This window comes from Leopardus geoffroyi, chromosome A1 (assembly GCF_018350155.1).
Source record: "Leopardus geoffroyi isolate Oge1 chromosome A1, O.geoffroyi_Oge1_pat1.0, whole genome shotgun sequence".
Lineage (NCBI taxonomy): Eukaryota > Metazoa > Chordata > Mammalia > Carnivora > Felidae > Leopardus > Leopardus geoffroyi.
The window spans coordinates 226,466,543-226,492,585 of NC_059326.1; the positions used below are offsets into that span (position 1 = coordinate 226,466,543).

General features: G+C 42.8%; 1 protein-coding gene across 1 annotated transcript in view; it reads left to right on the forward strand.

Moving 5' to 3' along the window:
- The window catches only part of MARCHF11 (membrane associated ring-CH-type finger 11), a 109,742-nt gene extending 90,063 nt beyond the window's left edge, over positions 1-19,679 (forward strand). Inside the window, exon 4 of the mRNA XM_045441644.1 lies at positions 13,656-19,679. Within this exon, the coding sequence (XP_045297600.1) occupies positions 13,656-13,978 (323 nt within the window). The 3' untranslated portion in view covers positions 13,979-19,679. The remainder of the gene's footprint in view (positions 1-13,655) is intronic.
- The last annotated feature ends 6,364 nt before the right edge of the window (positions 19,680-26,043 follow it).

Here is a 26,043-nt window from a genome sequence, read left to right on the forward strand (position 1 = left end):
CTTGGTAGCAGGGGACGTTAAAGGGGTCAGGGGAGTGTGGTGGGCATGCTGGGAAGGCAAGAAGATAATAATCCAGGCAAAGGATTAGGCTGACATCAGGGCTGATAGGCAGCTGCTGGAACTCAAAGAGGTTAATCTCCAGATAACGGGGATCAGATCAGTGGAGGCAGGGGTGGAGGTCATGGGTAAGGGAGAGGGACCATCAAGTGTGATTCACAGAGGCTGATTGGTAGATGGGAGAGAAAGAGGATAGGTGCTGTTTGAACATTTTCTTTTTGCAGAATTTCTGAGGAATCGAGTGGATAGGGCCAGGCAGTGGCTGCATATAGCGGTCTGGAGCTCAGGATAGAAATTTGAGCTGGAGATTTGTATCTGGTACTTGAAGCCACTGGCTGCAGGGGAAGGTGATCTGGGCGAGAAGAGCAGCAGTTTGAGGAACACAGAGACATGCAAATCAGGCAGAGGGATATGAGACAATCTGCTGAGACGGAGAAGAGGCAGCATGGGGAAGAGTCTGAGGGGAGCTTTAGAAATGAAGTTCGGCGGTGGAGGGCTTTGGAGCATTAAGGACCACTGGGTATGATGGAGCGCCTCCCCCCCCCCCCCCCCACCCAGAGGCTGGAGCAAGGTGCCCCCAGTCTGCACAGCCATGTGACTCTGTGTTTTTACCCAGTAGGGATGAGGAGCAGGTGCAGAGAGGTGAACTATGAGGCTGGGCTCAGAGGGGGTTTGTAATGCAGAGTTGCAGAGAGAGGAAGCAGCAACAACGTGGACCTTACCTTTTCACTGCCCTCCCCCCACCCCCGTGTCGGGAGAGTGATTACAGGGTGGGGTGTGCTTTCTCAGTACTGGGGGAGGAAACAAAGCCAGAAAGAAGTGGCAGATCAGGGCGGGGGGGTCTTCAGGAGGTAGAAGAGGACGCATTGAGATGAAGAACGTGGGTAAGAAGCCCTGGAAGGTGGTTGTCCGCACTGGGTGGGAGAGTTTCAAAGCTAGCAGTTGGAGCGGTTTCTGGAAGGGAAGGGCCCCAGGCTGGAGTGAAGGAGGGGCAGCAGAGGGCAAGGGGCATGTACATTAGGTCAGGTCGTCCACATGGGCCTGGAGTCCTGTGTGTTGAGGGGGCTTAGGGGAGCCAGGAGCCAGGGGACAGATCATCTGTGATTGTTGAGAGCGGCTGAGGGGCCAGGAGAGGAAATCTCCTGTGGCCGCACCATAGGCTCACGTGGCCATACGTGTGTTTTGTGCAACTTGACTCTTTCTTTTGTGTGACTTTACTGTTCTCCCGAAGAGTAGTTGTGGGACTTTAAATACAACGAGGCTCACGCATGGCTGCATCAACCGTAGAGAAATCTGAGTGTGTCCCTAGGCCAGTGTGAGATAGGGTCACCTCGGTGTGAGAACAGGAAGTTTTCCCGGGAGGACAGATCAGACTAGACTGCGTGGCAATGGGACCCAGGGCACTAAGAGGCAGGCCCTCTAACCTAAAAACCTGGAGATTGTTCTTCAGAACTGACACCCGCCTCTTTAGGGATCTCTTGACTTACGACTGTTTTGCAGCAAAGAACCTTATTTACTGAAGAGAAATGTGAACATGAAGATTCTTCTAGATGATGTGCACATCACGGCAGGTTGGGGACTATGGGTTTGCTGACAGGGAGCAGGAGACAAACTTGGGTCATGAGGAACCACAGAGATGAGCATAGAAACGAAGCCCATATGTGTTTTCAGGGGCCTCCAAATAGGTAGAAATAAGGTTTTAAAAACGATGATCTCCAATGATAGGTAAGATTATGTTTTCTAATCCAGGTACTTTTCCTCAAATGTCACTCTTAACCCCCACATTGTTCCACTAAGTGTAGGTACTGCCACTGTATCATCTCAGAGATGAGAAAACTTAAGGCGCCATTAAGTAGTTCTGCCAAGGTCACCCGGATTGGAAGAGGGACCCGACATTGGAATCCAGACCTTGTCGCTCCCAGAGCCTGTGTAAGAATATTTATGTGATCCGGTCAATTCTATTTATTATTTAGTCGGTACCCCTTCTTATATGCTGAGCTTGAATAGCTAATTTACAAAATGTTGTTGTTTATTCATGAAGTGAAACCACATTGAGTTGCTGTCTCAAACACCTAAGGCATAACAACAGGAATAAATATTTATTTGAGGTATGGGGGATCTGATTTTAGATCAGAAATGGAGAAAAATTTTCCCTAAAAGCCCAAAGTAATGTAGCTATTTTGTGAAGTCTTTACTCATTTATTCTAAATTAATGGACCCATACAGAACATACAGAAACAGTGGAGAATGGGAAATATTTAATACAGCATACCCAAAGCGATCTCTTTCTTTTGATTGATCTGAGTGAAACAATTGCCTGATAAGAATTATGTATGTAAAGAATCCCCTCTAACCCTTGGATTTTGTTGCTAGATCACAGAATAGAATATTAAGGAAAGCTAAGGTCTGAGCATTTTTTATATTCAGGTTAAAAATCCCATTAATATTTTCAATTACAAAAATCTTACTGATGTGTGAATGACATCAAAGAGTTAGAAAGTTTATTTATGTTTATTTAGGTGGTAGCTTTTGTTTGGAATTTTTACCCACTGCCTGTATGATTTAAGAGAAATGAAAAACAAAGCCAACAAAGATGAGCTAGCCTATGACAAGTCACAACGATAAATAGAGTTGTAACTAGATATTTCGATTTAGATCTTTTTAAGTCTTATTCTCACCCTGAGAAATAGAACAACCAATACATATATGATCTACTCTAGAGATTAATAAACTTGTGTTCTGTGAGTTTGCGGTAGACAGTTTGTCCATTGGCGAAGAAGGAAAATTAGCTGTGTTTGTTTCTACTTGCCACCAGGAAAATAGTCTCCACCAATAGTCTCCTTCTAGAACTATGTTTTTAAATTTTTCTTAATTTTTAAAATTTTGAGAGAGACAGAGACAGAGACAGAGACAGAGAGAATCTCAAGCAGGCTCCTTGCATAGTGCGGAGCCTGACTCGGGGACTCCGTCCCACAACCATGGGATCATGACCTGAGCTGGAATCAAGAGTCGGATGCTCAGGGCGCCTGGGTGGCTCAGTCGGTTAAGTGTCTGACTTCAGCTCAGGTCATGATCTCGGCGTCCGTGAGTTCGGGCCCAGCGTCGGGCTCTGTGCTGACAGCTCAGAGCCTGGAGCCCGTTTTGGATTCTGTGTCTCCCTCTCTCTCTCTGCCCCTCCCCCGCTCACGCTCTCTCTCTGTCTCTGAAAAATGAATAAACCTTAAAACAAAACAAAACAAAAGAGTCGGATGCTCAACCAATTGAGCCACCCAGGCGCCCAGAATTGTTTTTAGTCCATATCTTAGAGTGTGGGAAACAAATGGAAATCTACCAAAGTAGATTTCTAACTCTAAAAGCTTTAACACAGCAAATGGACATTGGTAGGACTTTTTAACACAATACTATTACACTGGGGTTTGTGGAGTTACTTTCATAAATTGTGAAGGTCACTGTAATCCTTCCCAATGCTGTCGTGTGCCCTTTAAGATAAAGACCAGAGGAGAACTTAACCATCCTAGGCTCTGGTGTTATTGAAGAGATTTTGATTCTATCTACTTCGTAGTATCATATCCCTTGGGCCAAAGAGGCACCAGTGTGGACTAGCTCTGGCCAAGGATGGTTCCTGGGGTCTGAGTTCTTACAGAGCAAGCACACTGGACCAGCCATCAAAGGTCTGGCTCTGGTTCTGGGCTCCAGCACTAACTAACTGTGGACACTTGGGCCAACCATGTCACTTCTGTGAGACTCAGAGCCCTCATCCCCCAAAGCAAAAGGGCTAGATTAAATCATACCCAGTATTTTCTAATTTTGAAATTCAGTGACTGCGTTTGTCCACTGCTGATCCCATGACACATGATGTTACCCCTTTGCTACAAGGTGTTTCATCGGTTCATGATTTGAAGGCAGACTTGAAGTTGTGTTCGGCTGAAATTAAACGAGTTCTAATCCATGCTTCCAGTTATAGGAGGGCTCTAGGATACCTTTGTCATTTATAAGGACATCGGACTAATTCTTTTATTTCTTTTATTGAAATAACCATATTCATTAGGTGACTTTTCTTAAGCACTTTTGGGTAGAAGCTTAGATGATATAACAATTCTTCTCTCCAGTGAATTCTTTTAATCCTTTAAAAAAAATTAACTTTTTGAGGTGCGTGGGTGGCTCAGTCAATTAAGCACCTGACTTGGGCTCAGGTCATGATCTCATGGTTCATGAACTCAATGCAGGCGGTGGGCTCTGTGCTGATGGCTCAGAGTCTGGAGCCTTCCTCAGATTCTTTGTCTCCCTCTCTCTCTGCCCTTCCCCTGCCCACACTCTGTCTGTCTCTCTCTCTCAAAAGTTAATAATCAATGTTAAAAATTTAAAAAAATAACATATCATGTATTTTATAACATGTAAGAAAGTTTGCAGCTTTTGAGGAATGTTCTGTGACTATGCCAAAGGTGGATTCGAGAGGCAGGACTAGTAAAGATTGAAAGATCAGGAGTTTCTTATTTACTAAGAAATAAGAGAAATCATTAAGATCATTCGTTGATGGATTGGCTTCTTAGAACAGCAAGTGGTCAGATGAATGGGGAGCATCTCTTTTAGTCTCCCTGTTTTGCCTGGAAATAGCAGAGACAAATGCATATAAGTCGCTTAGGCTTTCAGCCTGAGCGTGGTCATTTTATGAGCAGCTGGGTTCATGATTGTTTGATTCAGGCAGATGTTTGATGACCAGGTCAACAAGACCTTGGGGGAGTTGGCTACAATTTACTTGGACTGAAAATGAGTCCCAGTGAAGAATTTTAGCTCTTCTACCCCCTGCCAGGCCATGTGTGTGTGTGTGTGTGTGTGTGTGTGTGTGTGTGTGTGTACCTGTACATATGCTCAAGTATGTATGGAACGTGGGCCCCGATTCCTAAACTTTTTTCATCTCTAGTCTTAGAGTGCATGTCTCAGTGTGGTATCTTAAGATATTACTCTGCTATTTTATTTTATTTTATTTTTTTTTTTTTATTTTGAGAGAGACGGAGACAGCTCGCAAGAGTGGGAGAGGGGCAGAGAGAATGGGAGAGATAGGGAATCCCAAGCAGGCTCCATGCTGTCAGCTCAGAGCCCTACTCAGGGTTTGAACTCATGAAACCCTGTGATCATGACCTGAGCCCTAACCAAGAGTCAGACGTTTAACCGACTGAGCCACCCAGGTGCCCCATTACTCTACCAGTTTAAAGAACACTTTGTTTTAGTGGCACTTTCATGACTAGACTTAAATTGACCCTTGTTCCCCTTTACATTCTAGGGATGCCTGCTCACCTCTTTCTCATCCCCTCCCATCTCGCAAAGATTTATTGAGTTTCTACTATGTTTCAAGCATTGAAGTGAGAATAAGGTCTCTGTTCTCAGAGATCACACAGCTGATTGAAGTCACACGCATATAAACAAATGATTCCAGTACCAGTAGTAGGTAAAACAGGGCAGGTATTTCCTGTGTGGAATGGCAGAAGGTAGGAGGGAAGGATTAATTCCGAGTGGGCCAGAGAAGAAATTATGAGAGAATATGGATCAGGAAGCATATTTAATAATAGTTCATTGTGAAAATGTAGGAGCATGATCCTTCTGGAGAATTCTCTGTCTTATGGGTTTATCTCGGATTTGCTGAGAAGATAGAACTAGCAGAATTTAGTGCATAGAGGAGTCTAGGTGATTCCAAGGTTTTAGCTTAATTGACTCAGGGGATGGCCATTAACTGAAATAGAGGTGGTAGGTCAGGAAGCAAATTCAACCTATGTCAAGACCTTTCAGAAAACAGTGTGCTTCACTCCCCACTAGTTAGTAAACTATTATACTCCTTAATGAAATTTGGCTTTGCCATCTCGTTCTACCACCAGGCAGTGATGTCATCGACATCAGTGATGATCCAGGAGCCCCTGAGGATCCAGCCCCACTGTGTTCTTTGCGTGAAAGCTGAGGACTGCAGATTTCCTTGAGCAGACGGGAGGACATAGAGAGTAGTGAGTGGGTCATAAGACAGACGCTGTGAATTTTCTTTTGTGTGCTCTCAGAGAAGCAATCACGTAGGGTTTTCGCTATTCTAATAATCATTTCTTTATGTGTACTGTTACATACTCTGCTTTGGGGTGGGTCAGATCATCAGTTGGGGTGGGTCAGATCATCAGTATTTGGGAATGAGCCAGCGCCTAGTTGCAAGGGTTTTCATGCTGTGGGAACTTTGTGAGTAATTTTTATTCTTATTACATTTCTTACACAGAAGATTTTATTACCAACAGTTTGAGTGTTTGGGCTCCTGAACTTTATGCTTTCGTGATTAGCCTGCCATCCTCAACTTGGTTCTGTGAATTTATGTATATATGTATAAGATATACATATTATACATATATACAACGTACATACATATTTATGTAATATATATAATTTACAATAGAAAAATTAACTTATTTTTTATAGATGTAAGTGCATTTTATGTGGGATATTTCTTTACATTATTTGTTCTGATTTGGGCAACACTGCAAATACACTTTCACAAAAATCCCCGTATATAATCAAGACATTGTAGTCCCCAGTTGGCTTTTAAGACACCAATTTCTGATGGCTTTGTTGTGTGAGTCTAGTGACTTCAGTGAGGGCATATGTATTGTCTTTCAATTTTCATCTCTAAGTTTCATATTTTTGCATTTTTTTTCTTTAAGTTCCACATATAGTTCAGTTCAACAAAAAGCATTCGTTACGCAAAGAAGTAATCACTCATGTTTATTTTTTCAAGATTCATATTAACAAGATTCAGCAATGGGGGAATGATTTACGTGTTCAAGCGTTGACCTCTATACTCATATCTAACTTTCCATTAAATGTTCAGCATTTAAATTTGGGGTAGGTTGGGAAAAATAAGCCAGGAAGATTAATGCATTTTATGACACCCCAGCAAAGATTATGCATCAAAGGGTATCTTGGACCACAGTCTCATTTAGTTGATCTTTCTTATACAACCATGCTCCTGTCCTCAAGTAGTGGCAATTAAGGAGTCAAAAATGGGTCCATTTTGGGGTATCTGGGTGGCTCAGTTGGTTAAGCATCCGACTTTGGCTCATGTCATAATCTCAGTCTATGAGTTCGAGCCCCATGTCAGTCTCTGTGCTGACAGCTCAGAGCCTGGAGCTGCTTTGGATTCTGTGTTTCCCTCTCTTTCTGCCCCTCCCCCCCTCAAAAATAAACATTAAAAAAATGTTTTTAAATGTGTCCATTTTTTGAAACTGGTTCTAAACTGTTCTTAAGTGGGATTAAATGGGACCCAAAGTTCCCACCCAAAGTTTCCATTCTTCTGTTGCCCACTGACTTCTCAGAATGACATAGGTTATATTTTATAGAGTATGTGTAACTTTCACTGAGAGAGATGGGCAGAGAGAAAAAGAGGGAGACAGAGTGAAAGAGATCTTGACAATGGACACTGGTGAAATTTAGTCTAAAAATCTTAGACATTTTCACAGTCAGGAGCGTTTTCTGGCCAAATGTGTGCTGTGCATTGCAAGTTCTTTAGCTTCTCCCAAAGGTTGTTTTGATGGAACAGCACACAGGGCTTTCACCTGTGCTCCTTTGTGGTTTCATCAGAACCTCTCACTTCTTGGGAAACCTCAAGGTGGAGGCAGCTTCCCAGATGAAGCTCTCACCACTTATGGTGTTGTCTTCAACAACTTTCTTCCTGTGGATGGGAAGAGGAGGAAGGGGCTGTTTCACTGGTGCTTTTAGAGATATAACAGTGTCAGTGACCTACAAGATATTAACAATGGCAGTTAATGGTATAACTTTGTCCAAATCACAGTCTCCGGGACTTAATTTACTCATATTTTCCATGAGGATGGTGTAGGTCTGCAAGGTCTGGCTTTGTCTGTTCAAGCCTCTATAGCAAAATACCACAGGACATTTATTTCTTAGTTTTGGAGGCCGGGAAGTCCAAGGTCAAGGTGCTAGCATATTCAGTGTCTGGTTAGGTCTCTCACTGTGGTTTGCAGATGGCTGTCTTTCTCATGTGTTCTCACATGGCCTTTCCTTGCTGTCTCTTCCAGATTATATAAGGCCATTAATCCAATCATGAGAGTCTCACCCTCATGACTCAAAATAGCCCTTATTACCTTCCCACGGGTCCCACCTCCACATAGGGATTAGGGATTAGGGCTTCAAGGTATGAATTTTGGAAGGATACATTCAGTGCATAGCGAGGGTTCTTTTAGTTGATCTTCATTCTGAGAGACCGCCTTGCATTGGAAATTTAGCATGGATAGGACTATTGTACACAAGGTTTATATGTAGACAAATTTGAGCCCCAGTCTCTGCTCTTATTCTTATGTCTTGATGTTGGACAGTTATTAAATTTAAGTCTCAATTTCCTCAACCAAGAAGTTGTTCAATCGTGGTGTCCATTTGTAGAGTTACTGCCAAGATAAAATGAAAACCGCGCGCGTAAAGCACTTAGCACAGTGCTTGGCACAAAATAGATCCTTGATGATAATTTAAGTTCTGAAAATCAACCAAACCTCTTTGAACAAGAGCTGAGACTGGTAGCACAAAAAATGAAATGATTTGATCAGTATTTTGATTGTTAATATCAAAATTCGTTTGTATTTGATTATAATTTTTGCAAGTCTCTGTTAATTGCAACATATCATTTGTGTTGCAATAAACATGGGCAAGTGGTGTGTGTGTGTGTGTGTGTGTGTGCGTGTGCGTGTGTACATGCTTGTGCATGTGAGCATGGGAACATGGGACCTGGATGGTCTTCCCCATGATGTATTTGGGTAATTAATTCATTTTCTGCTACCATAGAAAAAAATTCAACCAACACACCACTTACAAATTCGGGATATATTTTACCCACACATCACCCCTCTGCTTTTATTTTAGTGAAACTGGAAACATTTGAACTTTCTCTTTTTGAAGCATATTATTCCCTAACAAAAATGTTCCTCTGCACATCAATAAGGGGATGCTCCAATTAAATGTTACTGGGAGGAAAATGATAAAAAACAAATAAATAAAAAATAAATAAATAAACAAAAAGAAACCACCCCCCCCCCACCACCAACAAAAACAACCAACACTTAATACACACACACTTTCTGAACTCTCAAACTCCCAAATTCTCGGGAATCACCCCTTGACACCCATGCTATTAATAATGTAGCAAGTGTCAGGGCGGCGCCTGGGTGGCTCAGTCGGTTGAGCATCCGACTTCGGCTCAGGTCATGATCTCAGTCTGTGAGTTTGAGCCCTGCGTCAGGCTCTGTGCTGACAGCTCAGAGCCTGGAGCCTGCTTCGGATTCTGTGTCTCCCTCTCTCTCTTTCCCTCCCCTGCTCATGTCTCAAAAATAAATTAAAACATTTAAAAAAAATTTTAAAAATAGTGTAGCAGCTGTCCTAAAATATTTCATACTTACATTTTATAGAAATTATCATTCCTTTTCCTTTCAGGTCTAGTGACTCTTGAAAAAAATAAATCTAAGCCTGTTCTTACATGACCTGAAATGTCAAGATGACACATTCATTTTAAGGCTTAACTTAAGGTGTTACTCAGAGAGTGAAGGTCCTGGAGGAAGTGGATTTCTCAGTTGTGAAACCAGAGGAGACAAGATCATCAGTAAGAAAGTATGGCAGCGTGAATTTTAGTAGTTGGATTTTCAACATATGGACTAGAGTTGAATGAATCTTTACTCTTGGATTTTGACAATCTTAGTACCATATGTTCTCATTACCTTGAGTACAAAAGGCATTTGCTACAAGTCTAGAAGATTTAAGGAAGAAAGGGAAAGATGCATATTAGAGAGGACCTCAAAGGTAGGATAGCCCTCCTCCTATTTCAAGAAAACTTAAGCTTCTAAAGGGCAAGGAGTGATTCCCAACACTTATAGGAAATAAAACAAAATCTAAGCATCGTTCATAACTTGAAGTGCAATTAAGAAGCAGAACATGGAACTGAAAATTCAAGAGGACTGTGTTTTCCTGAAAACTTCAAGTAGCTCCCTCTAAATTCAGAATGTACTAGAAAGGCCTGTGGGATTTATTTCTGCACACTGGGTATGATTTATGTATTTAGAAAAGGGCTACCAGGAGTGCGTTCCCAGAAAGTGACGTTAAGCTCTAGTAAATGATCTGGTTTCTGGCCTTTCAAAGGAAATCAATAACAAAACAGAACAAGATCCTGTGAAATGAGTGATTTCCTGGGGTGAAGCTGTCCCCCATCCCTGTACTTCTCCAGAATGAACCTGTTGCAGGCTGCACTGGTTTTGTGATTAGTGTGAATGAATGTTTCTCGTCACGTAGATTCACTATGGACTTTTTAATTAATAATAATGTCTTGTGTCTTTAGAGCCACCATCTCGAGGAAATTTGAGTGCATTATAATTGATGAATTTCAATTTGTCTTCATACTATCCTGCTGAATGTATAGATTAGGTATTGCAATTGTGTTTTGATGAGGAAAAATAGAACCAGAAAAATTAAATCATTGCCCACAGAGATTTCAGAAGGCCAATAATCGAATCATCAGTTACTATCTGGTAGTCTTTACTTCTAATTCTGGCTGTATCTCCAGAATATCTGATCAGTTGTGACAGTTTGTCCTTAGAAAAATAGACTTGATCAAAACAGTTATTTGCAGTTGCTATGATTAACAGAAGTTTACATTCCTTCTCATTATTTTGGTGGTGTTACACAATTATTATTTGTTTATTTTTATTGATTAAACCACACGCATGTTTTAAGTGGCCTATGCCAACATCCTTGGAATTCTCTTAAGTCACGCGTGTCAGAAGTTTTTGTCCTGGTAAGGGAGTGGTGTAAAACTTAAATTCGGATATTAGGTAGTTGTGATATTTAAAAATTGGGTATCTCCATCACCTACCTGCCATTGTTTTAGCTGCCAAAAGAAAATGAAGTAATCTCCCCAACAAAACCATGTTCAAAACCCTTACTCGTTGTACCTTTGGAAAGATTACTATCATCCTTTCAATCACCCATTCCTCTAGGCTTGAAAACATGAGACGCTGATTTTTCCCCTTCTTGTATTACTAGTTCTATCATTGTTTTCCTTTGACAAGTGTATTACTCTGTCCCTTACTGTGCCCACTCTGCTCCTCGCCTGCAATGTGGTGATCTCCCTACTTGTCTCCTGACTTCAGTTCTCTGTGCCTCAATACGTCTTAGATAAATTTTCCTAATAAATTCTTTGTAATTTTAGAAAGTATGACTTAGGCATAAAAAAGTATACAGAATATGTTGAACATCACCATCACCCAGCTTAAAAAATGGGACCTTAGAGGGGCACCTGAGTGGCTCAGTTGGTTAAGCGTCCGCCTCTTGACTTCAGCTCAGGTCATGATCTCATGGTCATGAGATCGAGCCCTGCGTTGGGCTCCATGCTAACAGAACAGAGCCTGCTTGGGATTCGCTCTCTCCCTCTCCCTCTGCCTCTCCCCCACTCACACTCTCTTTCTCCCTGCTCTCACAAAATAAATAAATAAACGTGAAAAAAAAAAAGTGACCTTAGAGATACAGCCAAAAAGCCTATTTGAAACCTCTCCGGGATCTCATTTCTTTTTTTTTTTTTTAATTGTTTTTTTCAACGTTTATTTATTTTTGGGACAGAGAGAGACAGAGCATGAACGGGGGAGGGGCAGAGAGAGAGGGAGACACAGAATCAGAAACAGGCTCCAGGCTCTGAGCCATCAGCCCAGAGCCCGACGCGGGGCTCGAACTCACGGACCGCGAGATTGTGACCTGGCTGAAGTCGGACACTTAACCGACTGCGCCACCCAGGCGCCCCCGGGATCTCATTTCTTTTCTTTCCTTTCCACTGTCACGAATTTCATGATTATTTTTTATGCAACTTTTTATACTTTTTACCTATATATCTGAATCTGTAAAAATGGGTAGTATTTCTCTACCCCAGTAATTTCTTTCTGAAACTTTCATGTTTTTTTTTGTTCACATGGCTTTAAGAGTTCCTCTCTTTTAAGATTTATACATGTTCGGGGCGCCTGGGTGGCGCAGTCGGTTAAGCGTCCGACTTCAGCCAGGTCACGATCTTGCGGTCCGTGAGTTCGAGCCCCGCGTCAGGCTCTGGGCTGATGACTCAGAGCCTGGAGCCTGTTTCCGATTCTGTGACTCCCTCTCTCTCTGCCCCTCCCCCGTTCATGCTCTGTCTCCCTCTGTCCCAAAAATAAATAAACGTTGAAAAAAAAATTAAAAAAAAAAAAAAAGATTTATACAGGTTCGTGTATGCGACTTTGTTCCCTTCAGTTGTGTTGCCGTGGTCCACTGGATCCATACGACACGATTTATCCATTCTTCTCCGCAAGTACTTTGAGGCTGTTTGCTATTTCCCCCCTCAAACACAGTTACACGACAAACATGTTTGAACATGCTTCCTTGTTCACATTTCTGAGAGTTTCTCTAGACTCAAGGTCTAAATCCTGGGAGGTAGGATCTGCTCACTTTCCAGTTTTTCATTCAACAGTGCTTGTGGCCAACTGACATGCTGTAATTATGTGCCCTATTCCACCTAAAGAAAAGACTCTTCATTCATCTCTCCACCGACGTTCAATGGAATTTCATCCTCCTGAAGGAGAAGAGCTCCTTCTCATTTCCCAATCTGACCGGACCTCCCCCAAGGAATTTCTTTTAGTGAGGGGTCACCAGTTCAAAAGCTTTGGGCCACATGCTGAAATGCCAATGTATGAAAAATGCAGGGTGTGGTGGGATCTGGGTAGAGTGGGAGCCATGTATCAGGGCACCATATCCGATCTACAGACTATGAGTTTATGGTCCCTGAGATTCTCGTATTACCTTGTTCATTTTCCTGAGAGTGTCTCCGAAATGCGTAATCATCCAATATACTGCATAGCAGCAAAGACCTAGGTCTCTGGAGCCAGGCTGCCTGGGTTTGAATCTCTGTGCCACCGCTACTAGTTCTCTGCGTCTGAGCTGGTTCCTTGTTTGCAAAATGGGGGACATGCTCATACTCGTTTCCTAAGGCTTTGGCAAACACTGGACGAGGTAATATACATGAAACTCTCACGTAGGTGCCTCATGCATTTTTGTGGAGTTGTTGAAGAGAGTGAAAAGAAGGAAAAGTCGTCTCATACCTCCTCGGTGTGAGACAGTGCTTTAGGAACTGGGAAGATGATGTTGACTTTAACATCTGTCTCTTTCCCAAATTAAGGTGTCCGTTGAAACCAAGCCCTCCACACGTTACTTGGCCCTGCAATGAGTCCGCAAATATATGATGAATGAATCAATAAGCCTAATGATTCTCTTAAGGCATCATGAGTGCCCAGGGTGTGTTCTGAGCCACAATGGAGCAGGTTAATTATACCCGTGATAACTTTACTCTGTGCACGTTAGTGTATTCTTATTCTTTGGCTATTGATTATTCCTGTGTATTATGGACAGTAGCTTGCCATTAGCCGTGACAGTTGAGTGGTCAGGATACCATCTTTTTTTATGACAACGAGTAACAGAGAACTATTTCTTTAATGCCTTACTCGTATACAAAACCACCGACTTTTGATTATGACGAGACTTTGTTCCCTCCCCGCCTCCATTTTTAGGTCTCATTGTCCACGAAGGAGCTGCAGTTTACAGAGTGTTTAAGCGCTGGCGGGCTGTTAACTTACACTGGGATGTATTGAATTATGATAAAGCCACAGACATCGAAGAAAGTAGCCGGGGAGAGTCTTCCACAAGCAGGACTTTATGGTTGCCACTGACGGCCCTGCGGAACAGGAACTTGGTCCACCCGACGCAGTTAACTTCCCCCAGGTTTCAGTGTGGCTACGTGTTACTGCACCTGTTCAATCGGATGAGGCCCCATGAAGATCTGTCCGAAGATAACAGCTCAGGGGAGGTTGTGATGAGAGTGACTTCTGTGTGACAAAAGCGTAAGGCGGCGTGGCGTAGACCACCCTGCACATCTTGGAATGTAATTGCAATGAATGGCGAAACCACAGCACTTCTAAAAACACACATCTATGAACTTTTTAAAATTTATGCTTTTTATATGAACATTTGAATTGCAAATACATTTTTCTGAAAAAAAAAAATAGCTCTCTGGTTCTTTGTTTTCTGATTTCCCACATCTTTTATAAGTTGGTACTTGAAATCATTATACATATAATTTAACCCTACTTGGTTCAAAGAATGATGGAAGCTGTCCTGAAGGCCGAGACTATTTTTTCTTGCTTGTTTTAAATATATTTTTTATCAAACGTTTTGCTCCATGTGTAGTTTTTCAGGCATGCTACGAACGGGGAAGAGCTTAGAACTCTGTGGGCAGATGCCAAGGTGCCTGTGGGTTCACAGATCCCAGGTGCTTGGGCGATGCTGTGGACTGGTCCTCTTTGTGCCTCACAGCTACTGGCAGATGGAAGCGGGACTCTTTTGCTGGGATGGAATAATCTGTCACCAGGAATGCACGCTCTAGGAATGTTGGCTTGCTTTCTAGCTTGTGAAACAGTACAGAGAGCTTATAAACAGTTAAAGATGAGTGGGGAAAAAATAGTACGTATAACTTACTGGTATTACATACAAGTGGGCAGGGCCTTCTGTATACTTATAACCGTAAGAGCTCACCAAAACGTCACATCATTGCTTGTGAAGTAATAATCCCACCGCCTCACATTTGCATAACCCTCTTACAGACCTACGGCAGTCATTTGGGTTAATTATTAGTGTCTTGAAGCCTGTGAGCGCTATCTTAATTAGATTTTCTTTCTGTAAAAGCTTATATACCTACTGAATCATTTAAACACGGACCCTATCACTCGCTTTAATGAAGTCCTGGGGAATCTATTCACCTGCAGCGAGAAATGTTTTCTTTCAGTAGATAAGTATTTTTTAAGTGAAAAGAGGAAAAGAAAAATGAGGCTATTGACTCCCTAGGAACGGTTTGCTAACTAGTGGCACCTGGAGATTTTCCACCTTTTAATCCTCCTAATGGAGGGAAATGGCACATTTTAATGAGCAGTGACAGAATAAATGAAGAGGCAGGCGGTCATGCTTTCCTTTGGAACATGAGTTGAACATGTAAGTCATTGGAAGTCACTGATGAGTAGATTTTAAAGCATATGAAATAAAAACGCTTTACATTCTATTTTCTAAAAATGACCTTTGGATGATTCATACTAGGATAGTTAACGTTTACAGGTAGCACTGTGATTCCTACGTAGCAAATCCCACCAATACGCAAAAGAATATTTTCCCAGTTTAAAAACTGTCGCAGATGAGTTAAGGCTGTGCTAATTTGCATAAGTGGGAAAAAGGAATCAGGAAATCATGAAAGAAGGAACACACAACCACTGTTAAGGGGGCAGTTGTAGGAAGCGAGAGTGTTAAATATTCCCATCCTGTATGTCACTTTTTTAATTCTGATATTACACAAGCACAGTCCTGGGGAAGACACTGGGAGGTAGCAGTCAGTCCTATGAATCTGGTTCCGGACGCTCAGAATCTTGCCCCCTGGGACCGAAAAGCAGATTAATTAATAGGGACACCAGGAATGCCAATCTGCTGTCAAAGGAACAACCCATTTTTTGTGCCCCGCAGGTGTTGATGTTTGTCCTGGACAGTTTAATCACGAAGAGGAGTCGTCGTCAACAACACGTTTAATGGAGAATAATTGTGGGAACTGTTCAGAGCATCGCATTAAAAATACCGGATAAAGAGACAGACACAGATTAGATTATCACTGCTCCGTATTTAGCAAGTCTGCCCTTCTAATTGGCGTACACCTTCGTATTCCATCAACTCACCAGACACAAAAAGGCGTAATGGATGGGAGACCCCTCCCAGTGTGGGGTGCACGAGGTAGAGATGTCGCCAAGAGAGTTCAGAGTGAGCCTGTCAACCTGGAAAGGAATATGCGTCCCTAGGCTGCCCTGCTTTCCAGCACCCTGACCTTTGGATGCACATTTTGCCCACAGCCACTGTTTCCCCTCATCACCTTCACACCTCCTAACACACCCACACACACAGTCACACACCCACACGTGACCCGAGTCAAGGTTGGAATAAGGATCTGGCAGAACCTCTGCTCGATAAAACGTACCCTCTCTGAAATGATTACCTAAAAACTCAGAAGAAATACTCCAGGTGGGGAGGAGACGTGCCTTGAAAGAATTGAATTCACTGTTTAAAAATAATTAAAATGTTAATATGTACTACGAGTTACGATATAAATAATTAACTTCCAGTTGCCAAGTCTGTCATTCAAACGTGGGCTCCCTTAAATAGCAAAATCACCGATGTAAGGAAATAAGTTCGAAATGCCTTATTTTTAGGATCTTTTCCAATATTAGAAACACTGAGACCTGTATGCAATTTGTCTCTTTCCAACCACTCACTTGAAGGACAGGCATCCACAGAGCACCTCCTGCGTGCCACATACTTTCGCAGTGGGCCACAGAACGACCCAGGTTTGCAGGGAGACTTTGGGGACATGTGCCACAGCATATGTGGCAGGATACAGGCAAGCAAATGAAAGTGGCAGATCAGGAGCAGATTTCCCTGGGGGGGCCGGGGAGGGAATCCCCGAGGAGCCGGCATCACTTGGGTGCTGAAGCGTGAGCAGTTTGCCAGTCAGACAAATGGAGACGAAATTCTGGGAACGGCTCCTTGGGGGTAAAAGAGAGGCATGTTTCAGTCATGGTGAGAGGCTTCTCACTGGGGGGGGCAGAAGATGCCTGGGAAGACACGATCCATCTCTATGGGGTTCACTAGGTAGCAGGGTCCGAACTCCACAGGGAACCCTGAGAAGACGGTGTTCAAGCTGCAGGTGGCCAGACGTGGCAAGGTCATCTCGGGGGGATGTTCATCCCCCTCTAACCCGATTCCTATGGGCGACACTCTCTGTTCTCAAGGCACGGCTAAAATAAATGGACAGTGGTCATACCCTCAAAAGAGTTCGGAGAAATCCTACAAAATGAAATAGTAGGCAGCAATCACACACAGGTGCCACCACTATAAATTAGATAATACAGTAGAAACACTGGGGGCATTGAGTGGGCTCTCTTCCCCTCTCCCAGAAGACAGCAAAACCCACAATTCCGAAGAGGAAAGCACATCGGAGATTTTGTGAAGTAGAAGACAGTGTCTCTGTTATTGAAAATACTCCCAAACACTTCCCAGGATAAAGACTATCATCTGATTTTTCTTAAACATGATTAATTTTTTTTTTTTTATTCCATATGTCTCATTAACTAAACAGATGCCAAAATAAAGCAAGCTCTCTCTACTGCTTCTGTTTCAGCCTGGGACTGCTATCCTTTTCCTTTCGGTTTTTCTTTTTTTTCCCACACTACTAGCATAGTCTATTATTTTTGATGATGTGCTAATCAATCCTCCTTTATCTATGGAGTGAAATAGCAAAATTAATTTGTCTTTGCCGATCCAGAATTAGATCAGCGATCATCTAATAATGGAAGTGTCATTTTACACAAAGGTCATCATTTGTCCATATTTTCCTGTGTAGCTTGCTTCTTTTTTTCTTTTTGATTTGCAAATTTTAATGACAGTAGCTTACGAATATCTGATACTTAAAATTTTTCTTTCCAGGCTCATCGTTTATCAGACTTCAGTGGCAAAATTTGGCTTTTTATTTTCAAAACATGTTTGCATAAATGATATCATGTAAAAATAATTTGATGTCCAACATATTAAGAAATAATTGGTTTAAAACCTTAAGAAGATACTGGAGGCAGTTAGGTCAATCCCATTTTATCAGTTCAGAAAAAAAAATGCTCCCATAACGTGTGTGTGATTCAGAATTGCAGCCGGTGCCGTAATTTATAGCAAAGCTCAAAGTTCCGAGCCCCGGTGGAACCTAGAGATTAATTAATTACCTCATAAAGATGCCATTTTATACACAGTGGATTTATCTAATAAATTAGTCAAAGACTTCAAAGTTATTTTAAGGGATTTTCCCTCTAGGAAGTATAGACACTGGGAGCCAGTGGGAGAATGAAAACTATGCATGATTTCCTGTAAAATTTTGGTGATGCATAAACTCTACCCCAAAGCGTTTGATACTGATTTTCCAAAATAAGTTAGAGGTCACTGAATTTTCTTGTAACTTCTCCACATTTCTGAGAAGTTTTTCTGCATGCAACGTGGCCTTTCGGAAGAACAGTCTCTTTTTCTAGGGCTGCAAGTAGAAAAAAGACATTTGCTCCAAGACACATGGGGCGTGGAGCCTCGTGAGCGTAGGGTGGAAATGGTGACCTAGGTGATTTAAAACCCTGCTCTCTGGGGCTGTCAAGCACGAATGTCCGTCTCAGCTGCTGGGCCACAGAAGGAGCCTCAGCTGTGAGTGGAAACATGGAGAGAAATGTCTCATGTAGTCATACCTCTAGCTCCCTAGCATAGCTGTCCTGGGGCTTTGGGAACACAAGGAGATCTGCCCGGAAGCTGTTATGACAACAAGGACAATGTGGCCAGAAGCTGGAAATGCTCCATGGGACACGCTTCCCATAAGACTCTTGGCAAAGTCAAGATTTATTAACAAGAAAGAGCCAAAGCATAGATTCAGAGACCAGGAGAAGAAAAAGTAACACGATTCAACACCATTTAACGGCACGATGTGATTAGTTTTGTTAGCTCCAGCTCTGGGCATACTTACTTCTCTACCTCGCCTTCCTTATTCATCATCCCTGGCTTAGACAACAAGGTGGCACTGTCCCCATTACGCCATTGTTCAAAGTATTATGCCCCAGGCACACAGCGAGACTCCTAGCTGCTCCTGTTGGTATATCACTAAGGACCAGCTCCCCACATGGGCTGGAGAGACTGCCCCCCAAAGAGAGATGAGGAAGAAATCAGAAGAGGCAGCCATGATGGAGGGACAAGAAAAAATGGGCCACAGTGGCAACAAGCCCAAGGGGTTGCTCATGAGGTGACAGTGAGGGAAGGCTGCCTGGGAACAGAACATAAAAGATAAGCTGATTTTATGAAGTTTGTGATCTTAGAGAGGAGGAAGCCCATTAATTTGGCAGTTGAATGAAGTGGCTTAAGCACTTTGAGGCCAGAAAAGAAAATTTCAGAAAAGACACGTGGCTCAAACCTAGTGTTCAGAGAAAGTTTCCTGAAGAAGGTAACCTCCAGACCAAGATGGCGCCAGAGGTTGTTCCTGACTTGACTCTCCCTCACAAGAACAAATAACAACTCTTCAAGAACAAGACACCACTGAGAGAATTCTGGAATATGGGGTGAGGCTGAAGCCCCCCTCACCACCCCCCTCCACAGACCAGGACAGACTGCATCGGCCAGCCTGCTGGGCTTTTGTTCGACATTCCACTGAAGTCATAGACGAACTTAGGGGCACATAGACAACACTGCGGAGTCTTTCAATACACTAACATTTGTGTAGGATTTCACTGTTTTATCTCAACCACATCTTATATTTTAAGTGTGGAGTTCCTTTACCTCTTTTGTTAAAATTAGTCCACGTATTTCATGTTTCTGTTTTTGTAGATCATGTTTTCTTTTATCTAATTATTTATTGCTAGTATGTAGAAATATATTGGTTTGGCTATGTGGACCTTGTATCCTGAGACCTTATAAATTCCCTCATTATCTCCAAAGCTTTCGTTGTTGTTATTGTGATGGTGTTCTCTATATACACAGTCAAATCTGGATCTGTAAGCAATAACTGTATCTTTCTTTCAGTTTTATAAATTTGAGTTTCATTTTTTCTTCTGTGGCTTCTTCTTTTTAATTTAGTTATTTGAATTTGTATTTTATTTATTTTTTTATTTAAAAAAAATTTTTTTTTAACGTTTATTTATTTTTGAGACAGAGAGAGACAGAGCATGAACGGGGGAGGGGCAGAGAGAGAGGGAGACACAGAATCGGAAACAGGCTCCAGGCTCCGAGCTGTCAGCCCAGAGCCCGACGCGGGGCTCGAACTCATGGACCGCGAGATCGTGACCTGAGCTGAAGTCGGCCGCTTAACCGACTGAGCCACTCAGGCGCCCCTGTATTTTATTTTTTGAGAGAGAGAGAGAGAGAGAGAGAGAACGTGGGTGGGGGCAGAGGGGCAGAGGGAGGGAGAGAGAGAATTTTAAGCAGGCTCCACACTCAGCATGGATGCAGGGCTCGATCCCACGACCATTCATGGCCTGAGCCAAAATAGAGTCAGACACTCAACCAACTGAGCCACCCAGGCACCTCAGTTGGGCTGTCTAGCTTCTTAAGGTGGAGGTTTAGATGATGGAATTAAAGGATTTCTTCTTTTCCAAGGTAAGCACTTAAAACTACAAATTTCCCTCTAAATGCCATTTTAACGGCATTGCATCTCTCTTAACACACTGCTCTCCCTACCATCCTATTTAAAATATCTTATAATTTCCCTTGTGGTTTCTTCTTTGATCCATAGATTATTTAGAACTATGTGGTTAATTTCAAAATATTTGTAGACTTCCTAAATCTCTTCTTGTTATCAATTTATAAAATTTATAATTTAATTCATTGTGGTTAAGAAGACACTTTGTATAATTTAAATCCACTGAACTTTATTGAGAAGATTTTATGGTCAAGTATATGGTCTTTCTTAAGTGTATCATAGATCTACTGCTGTATCACAAGCTACCTGAAAAAATAAGCCACCTCAAAGCTTTGTGGTTTAAAAATCATAATTTATTATTTTTCATGATTCTGCTGGTTGTCTGGGTGATTCGTCTGCTAATTTCCTCTGACCTCACCCTGAGACCGCATTCAAATGGAGGGTTGGCTGGGGGCTGGGCTTAACAGGGACACTGGCTGGGCTGGGCTTCTCTCTCTGTCTGTCTCTCTCTCTCTCTTTTTTTTTTAATTGTATTTATTTTAGAGAAAAAGAGCATGATCAGGGAAGAGGGGCAGAGGGAGAGAGAGAAAGAATCCTAAGGAGGTTCAACATTCAGTGCAGAGCCCAACTTGCAGCTTGACCCCACCACCCTGGGATCATGACCCAAGCCGAAATCAAGAGTTGGACACTCAACCAACTGAGCCACCCAGGGTCCCCTGGGTTTCTCTTTCAATATCAGAGGTTAACCTAGGCTTCTTTACCGCCGCAGTGCAAAAGTGGGTGAACAAAGTCTAAGAGGCCTTGACTCCAAAATGGTATAACATCAGTTCTGCCATACTTCATTGGCTAAGGTGGATCACAAGACCAGCTCAGATTTTTAAAAATGGGAAAATGGATTCTACCTCCCGACAAGAGGAAGGATGATTAATTTGTAGTCACGTTCAATGTACTACATTTTGTGAAGGTTCCATGGACACTTGAAAAAAATATATGTTCTTGCAATTGTTGGGTGTGATATTCTATACATTTCTGTTATGACACACCGATCAATATTGCTCAAACTATATCCTTAAATATTTTTTAAGTTTATATTTAAATCAATTACTTCCTTATATAGTTTTGTTTATTTCTCTGTTTAGCTTATTTTTGTTTCACGTGTTTTGAAGCCCTGCTTTTAGCAGTGGATGCATATACATAGAGTCGTTGTGCCTCATCCTTTCTTGCATTAGGGAGTATTCTTTATCTCTGATATGGGCGTTTACTTGGTTGACATTAATTCTCCCCTACCAGTCTTCTTAAACGGTCTTATTTACAATGGTGCAAATTTTCTCATCCTTTAACTTTTAAACTATTGTGTTTTCATACTTAAATTTCATCTCTTGAAAACAGGATGTAGCTGAATCCTGCTTTTCTTTAAAAAAAAAAGTTTATTTATTTTGCGAGAGAGAGAAAGAGCACAAGCAAGGGAGGGGCAGAGAGAGAGAATCCCAAGCCATCTCCGAACTGCCAACACGGAGCCCAGCGCGGGGCTCGAGCTCACCAACCATGAGATGCTTAACCAACTGAGCCGCCCAGGTGCCCCATGAATCCTGTTTTTATATTCACCCTGAAAATGTTTGTCTTTTGCCTCCTTTGCCGTGTAAAGTAACATAATCTGCTGTTTCGAGATTTAGAACTTGGACATATTTGGGGGGGCATTCTATCCTTTCTTATGTCTCTTCCCTGTATCTCTCAGCTCCCATCCTTTCCAGGACCCAGGATAATTTCCTCAGGAAAAGTAATAGTAACAATAATAAATAACAATTGAACAAAAAATGAAAGCAAAACAAAAACAGAAAACAGTTCACAACAGGAAAAAGATGTAAACATAACCATAGGGATGAGGGAAGGAAAATTATTCTCTTACATTTTAGTTTCCTACGGACATAGAGGGAAAAAAGTATTAATTACTAGTTAACAGTTAGTGAATTACTTCTCTGCAGTTTACTTTATATCCCCAAATTCATGGGGGCGCCTGGGTGGCTCAGTCGGTTCAGCGACCGACTTTGGCTCAGGTCATGATCTCGAGGATTGTGAGTTCAGGTCCCACGTTGGGCTCTGTGCTGACAGTTCAGACCCTGGAGCCTGTTTCGGATTCTGTGTCTCCCTCTCTCTCTGCTCCTCCCTCGCTCATGCTCTGTCTCTCTCTCTCTGTCAAAAATAAATACTAAAAAAAAATATATATATATCCCCAAATTCATGAAACTCTCCCAAAATCTCTATAGATGAAAGTACCATTTAAGACATCAATTTATGTAATTCTTTTCTTTGTCAACGTCGGTGCCCGGAACACCAATCATGAGTCTAGGCAGAGATGGATTTCCTGAGGCTGATGGAGGTTTGAAATGTCAGAAGAATGTTCAGGAAGAGAGTGTGACATTTATCTCTCACAGATTTAATCTTTCCTGTCTGCCCTAGATCTGATAGCCTTACAGGAAACAGAATTCAGAGGGCACGTTTGAATTACACCCTAGGGGAATTAGGCCCCAGCAATCTCTGTTCCATTAGAAATCTTCACCTAGCCATGTTTATGAAGATTTTGCATTAACACCCTTCCAAATAAAAGGGTGTATAGATCAAAGGGTCAATAGATTCGGATTCTGAATTTGACAGGATTTGAGGCTGAAAATGTTCTTCCACTTCTTCCCTCCACTTTTACTTAAAATACCTGGGCTGTACCTTATTTTGGTCTTTTTTTTTTTTTTTTTTCCTGAGGCCTGGAGCACCAAGTTTAATCAAAAAGGCAGACAAGTTTTTTTTTTTTTTTTTTTTAAATAAGACTGCAGGACTCAAGTCTTTTCTATTTGGACTAAAATAATATTAAAACACCTAGGTCCAATTAACTAAAACAACTACTTCCATGGGTAATGAATTTTCTGGGTGTAGCAGAGAACGCGCTTTGAAACAACAGTAAAACAAAGTAAGGGGCTTTGGGCCTATGACATATACAAGGTCTGTGGCTTACAGGTCTGGTAAATAACAGTGTTCTCCAACCATTACCGGTGTCAGACTTGGAAGGTTCTGTAGTTCTTCAGAGGCTTCTCTGAAGAAATAGTCAGGATGAGTAGCCCTTTTTACATAAATCTCCTAACTGCCTAATTGCAGTGTTTTACAGCCCTCAGCTCCAATCATTTCCATTTTACTCGGTTGTCATTACCAGAAGGGCGTGTGCTCTTGGGTAGGGAGGTGGGTGTGGGTGTCGCGGAGAGATTAGAGCAGACTGTCAGTGTCAGTGGAAAATTCATCGGCAGGACTAAAGGTTGGGGCGGTCAGTGCTCAGGGGTCACTGTCAAGCGTCTGGTGCTTGTCTGCACCACCGTTCATGGAGCCGAATCTAATTCTCATCCATCCCGCTGGCTCTTCAGAGTCACTTAGAATCAATTTGAGCTGGGCTCAGAGATGTGTGGGAGTCTGGCTCCTGTCCCGGCTTTATGATCTCACTCCGGGCTGACAGTCTGAAACCCCAGCAGCACCCAAGATTCAAAATGTAAAGCTTGCCTCTGGGGACAAGGTTACTTTATCTGGTAAATATTTATCGGTCCTCAATTATGGGCCAGACATCGTGAAAGAGGGTGGCGTAGAGGGTTTGGAGGTGGAGTTGACTAACCATCCTTAGACCTGAAGAAAGGAGCTCCTGTCACGTGGCCCTCACTGGCTGCCCCTTCTAGCCACACTCCTCCACATGGCACAAGAAGACCTGGCCAAGGGATCCAGAGTCCATCCAGAGCCCAAATGTCAATATAGAACGTGCACCAAGCACTGAATTCCCAGAAGTTTCTACCCAAATTGGTCGTGTCTACATCATGAGCTCACATGGACCTCTTTCCTGGGTTCATTCTTCTAGGACTGACTGTCCCTCCAGCGTGACCATCCCTAGGACTTGGGGCTGACCAAGCAGAGCTGATGAGGCATGTGTGAATGAAGCCGGGTAGTACAAGCTGGAGGTAACACACGTGTGACCACACGTGTAAGTCAGGAAAGAATCCAGGGGTAGAAGGAGAAGTGGTATAGCCATGGGGTCCAAGAACTCAACTGACCATTTAGATTTCACGAAGGTGTATGTAAAGGGGATGAAACTGATTTGACAGTTTTTGCCTTCATTTTTAACTTCTAAATATTAGACAGCTGGGATCTGTCCTCCTGCCTTGAACCTTGGAAATATTAAGAGCTTGTCTGTAAGCATGGAGTTAGGATAATACATACTACACATTATTATGTATCACCAACTGTTACGTACGGTTTAGCAGGGGCTTCTAAAATTCTTTTGTAGGACCGCAGTAATATAACTCTGAAGTCAGACAGCTGGGTTCAAACCTAAGCTCTAGCTTTTAATAGTTACCCAATCATTGAAGAGTTACAGAGGATGTTGGCTTAGCAGACCCTCTAGCTGATGCGTGTTCTGCGTTCCTTCTGTGAAACATACTAATGAGACCCGAAACATTCATTAGCTGGTCTAATGTTGCACAGCAAACCACTTAAACTGAATGGGTTCAAACAGCGGTCTTTTATTTTGTTCACTAATTTGTAGTTGGGAAGGGCTCAGCAGAGAGGTCCCCTCCTTACCCACTCGGTGTAAGGTATAGGAGGGGCTCGGCTGGGGCGCCGGGGTGGCTCGGTTAAGCGTCCGACTTCGGCTCAGGTCATGAACTCACAGCTCGTGAACTTGAGCCCGGCGTCGGGCTCCGTGCCGACAGCTCAGAGCCTGGAGCCTGCTTCCGATTCTGTGTCTCGCCCTCTCTCTGCCCCTCCTCTGCTCGTGTGCTCTCTCTCAAAAACAAATAAAAACATTTTAAAAAATAATTAAAAAAAAAAAAAAGAGGGGCTCCGCTGGGATTGCAGGATCTGCTGGCAAGACGGCTCAAGACAGGGCTGGAGAGGTGGTGTTGGTATCGGCTGGGAGTTCACTCAGGGCCACGGGCAAAGGGCCTTGGTTCCTTTCCATGTGGCATCACTACAGTGTGCTGGGGCTTCTTTGCAGCATGCGGCTGTCCAAGAGGCAGGGCTGTAAAAGAACAAGGCAGAAGTTGGGGCGCCTGGGTGGCGCAGTCGGTTGGGCGTCCGACTTCAGCCAGGTCACGATCTCGCGGTCCATGAGTTCGAGCCCCGCGTCAGGCTCTGGGCTGATGGCTCAGAGCCTGGAGCCTGTTTCCGATTCTGTGTCTCCCTCTCTCTCTGCCCCTCCCCCGTTCATGCTCTGTCTCTCTCTGTCCCAAAAATAAATAAACGTTGAAAAAAAAAAATTAAAAAAAAAAAAAAAGAACAAGGCAGAAGTACGTGGCATTTTTGTGACTTAAGGTTGGAAGTCGCAGAGCATCATTGTTGCCATACTCTCAAGGTAGTTACCAACGTTCCTCCAGGTTCCAGGGGAGGGGACGTGGATTCTGCACGAGCATCTGAGATGCTCCACCTTTCCATCTTGGAGTAGAATCTTCTGTAACAGACACATACATTCTTGCTTCTACCAGATGAGTTTCTGAGAATTAGTTGTCAAATCACTTGATACCAATGTCATTACCTAATTTAATTTAATATAATTGATGATGGAATTGAGTATGAAAAGAGCTGACCACTAGGCTGAGAGTTTTGGAAGGACTGGAGAGGTGGGAGCCCTGACAGTTGGATGT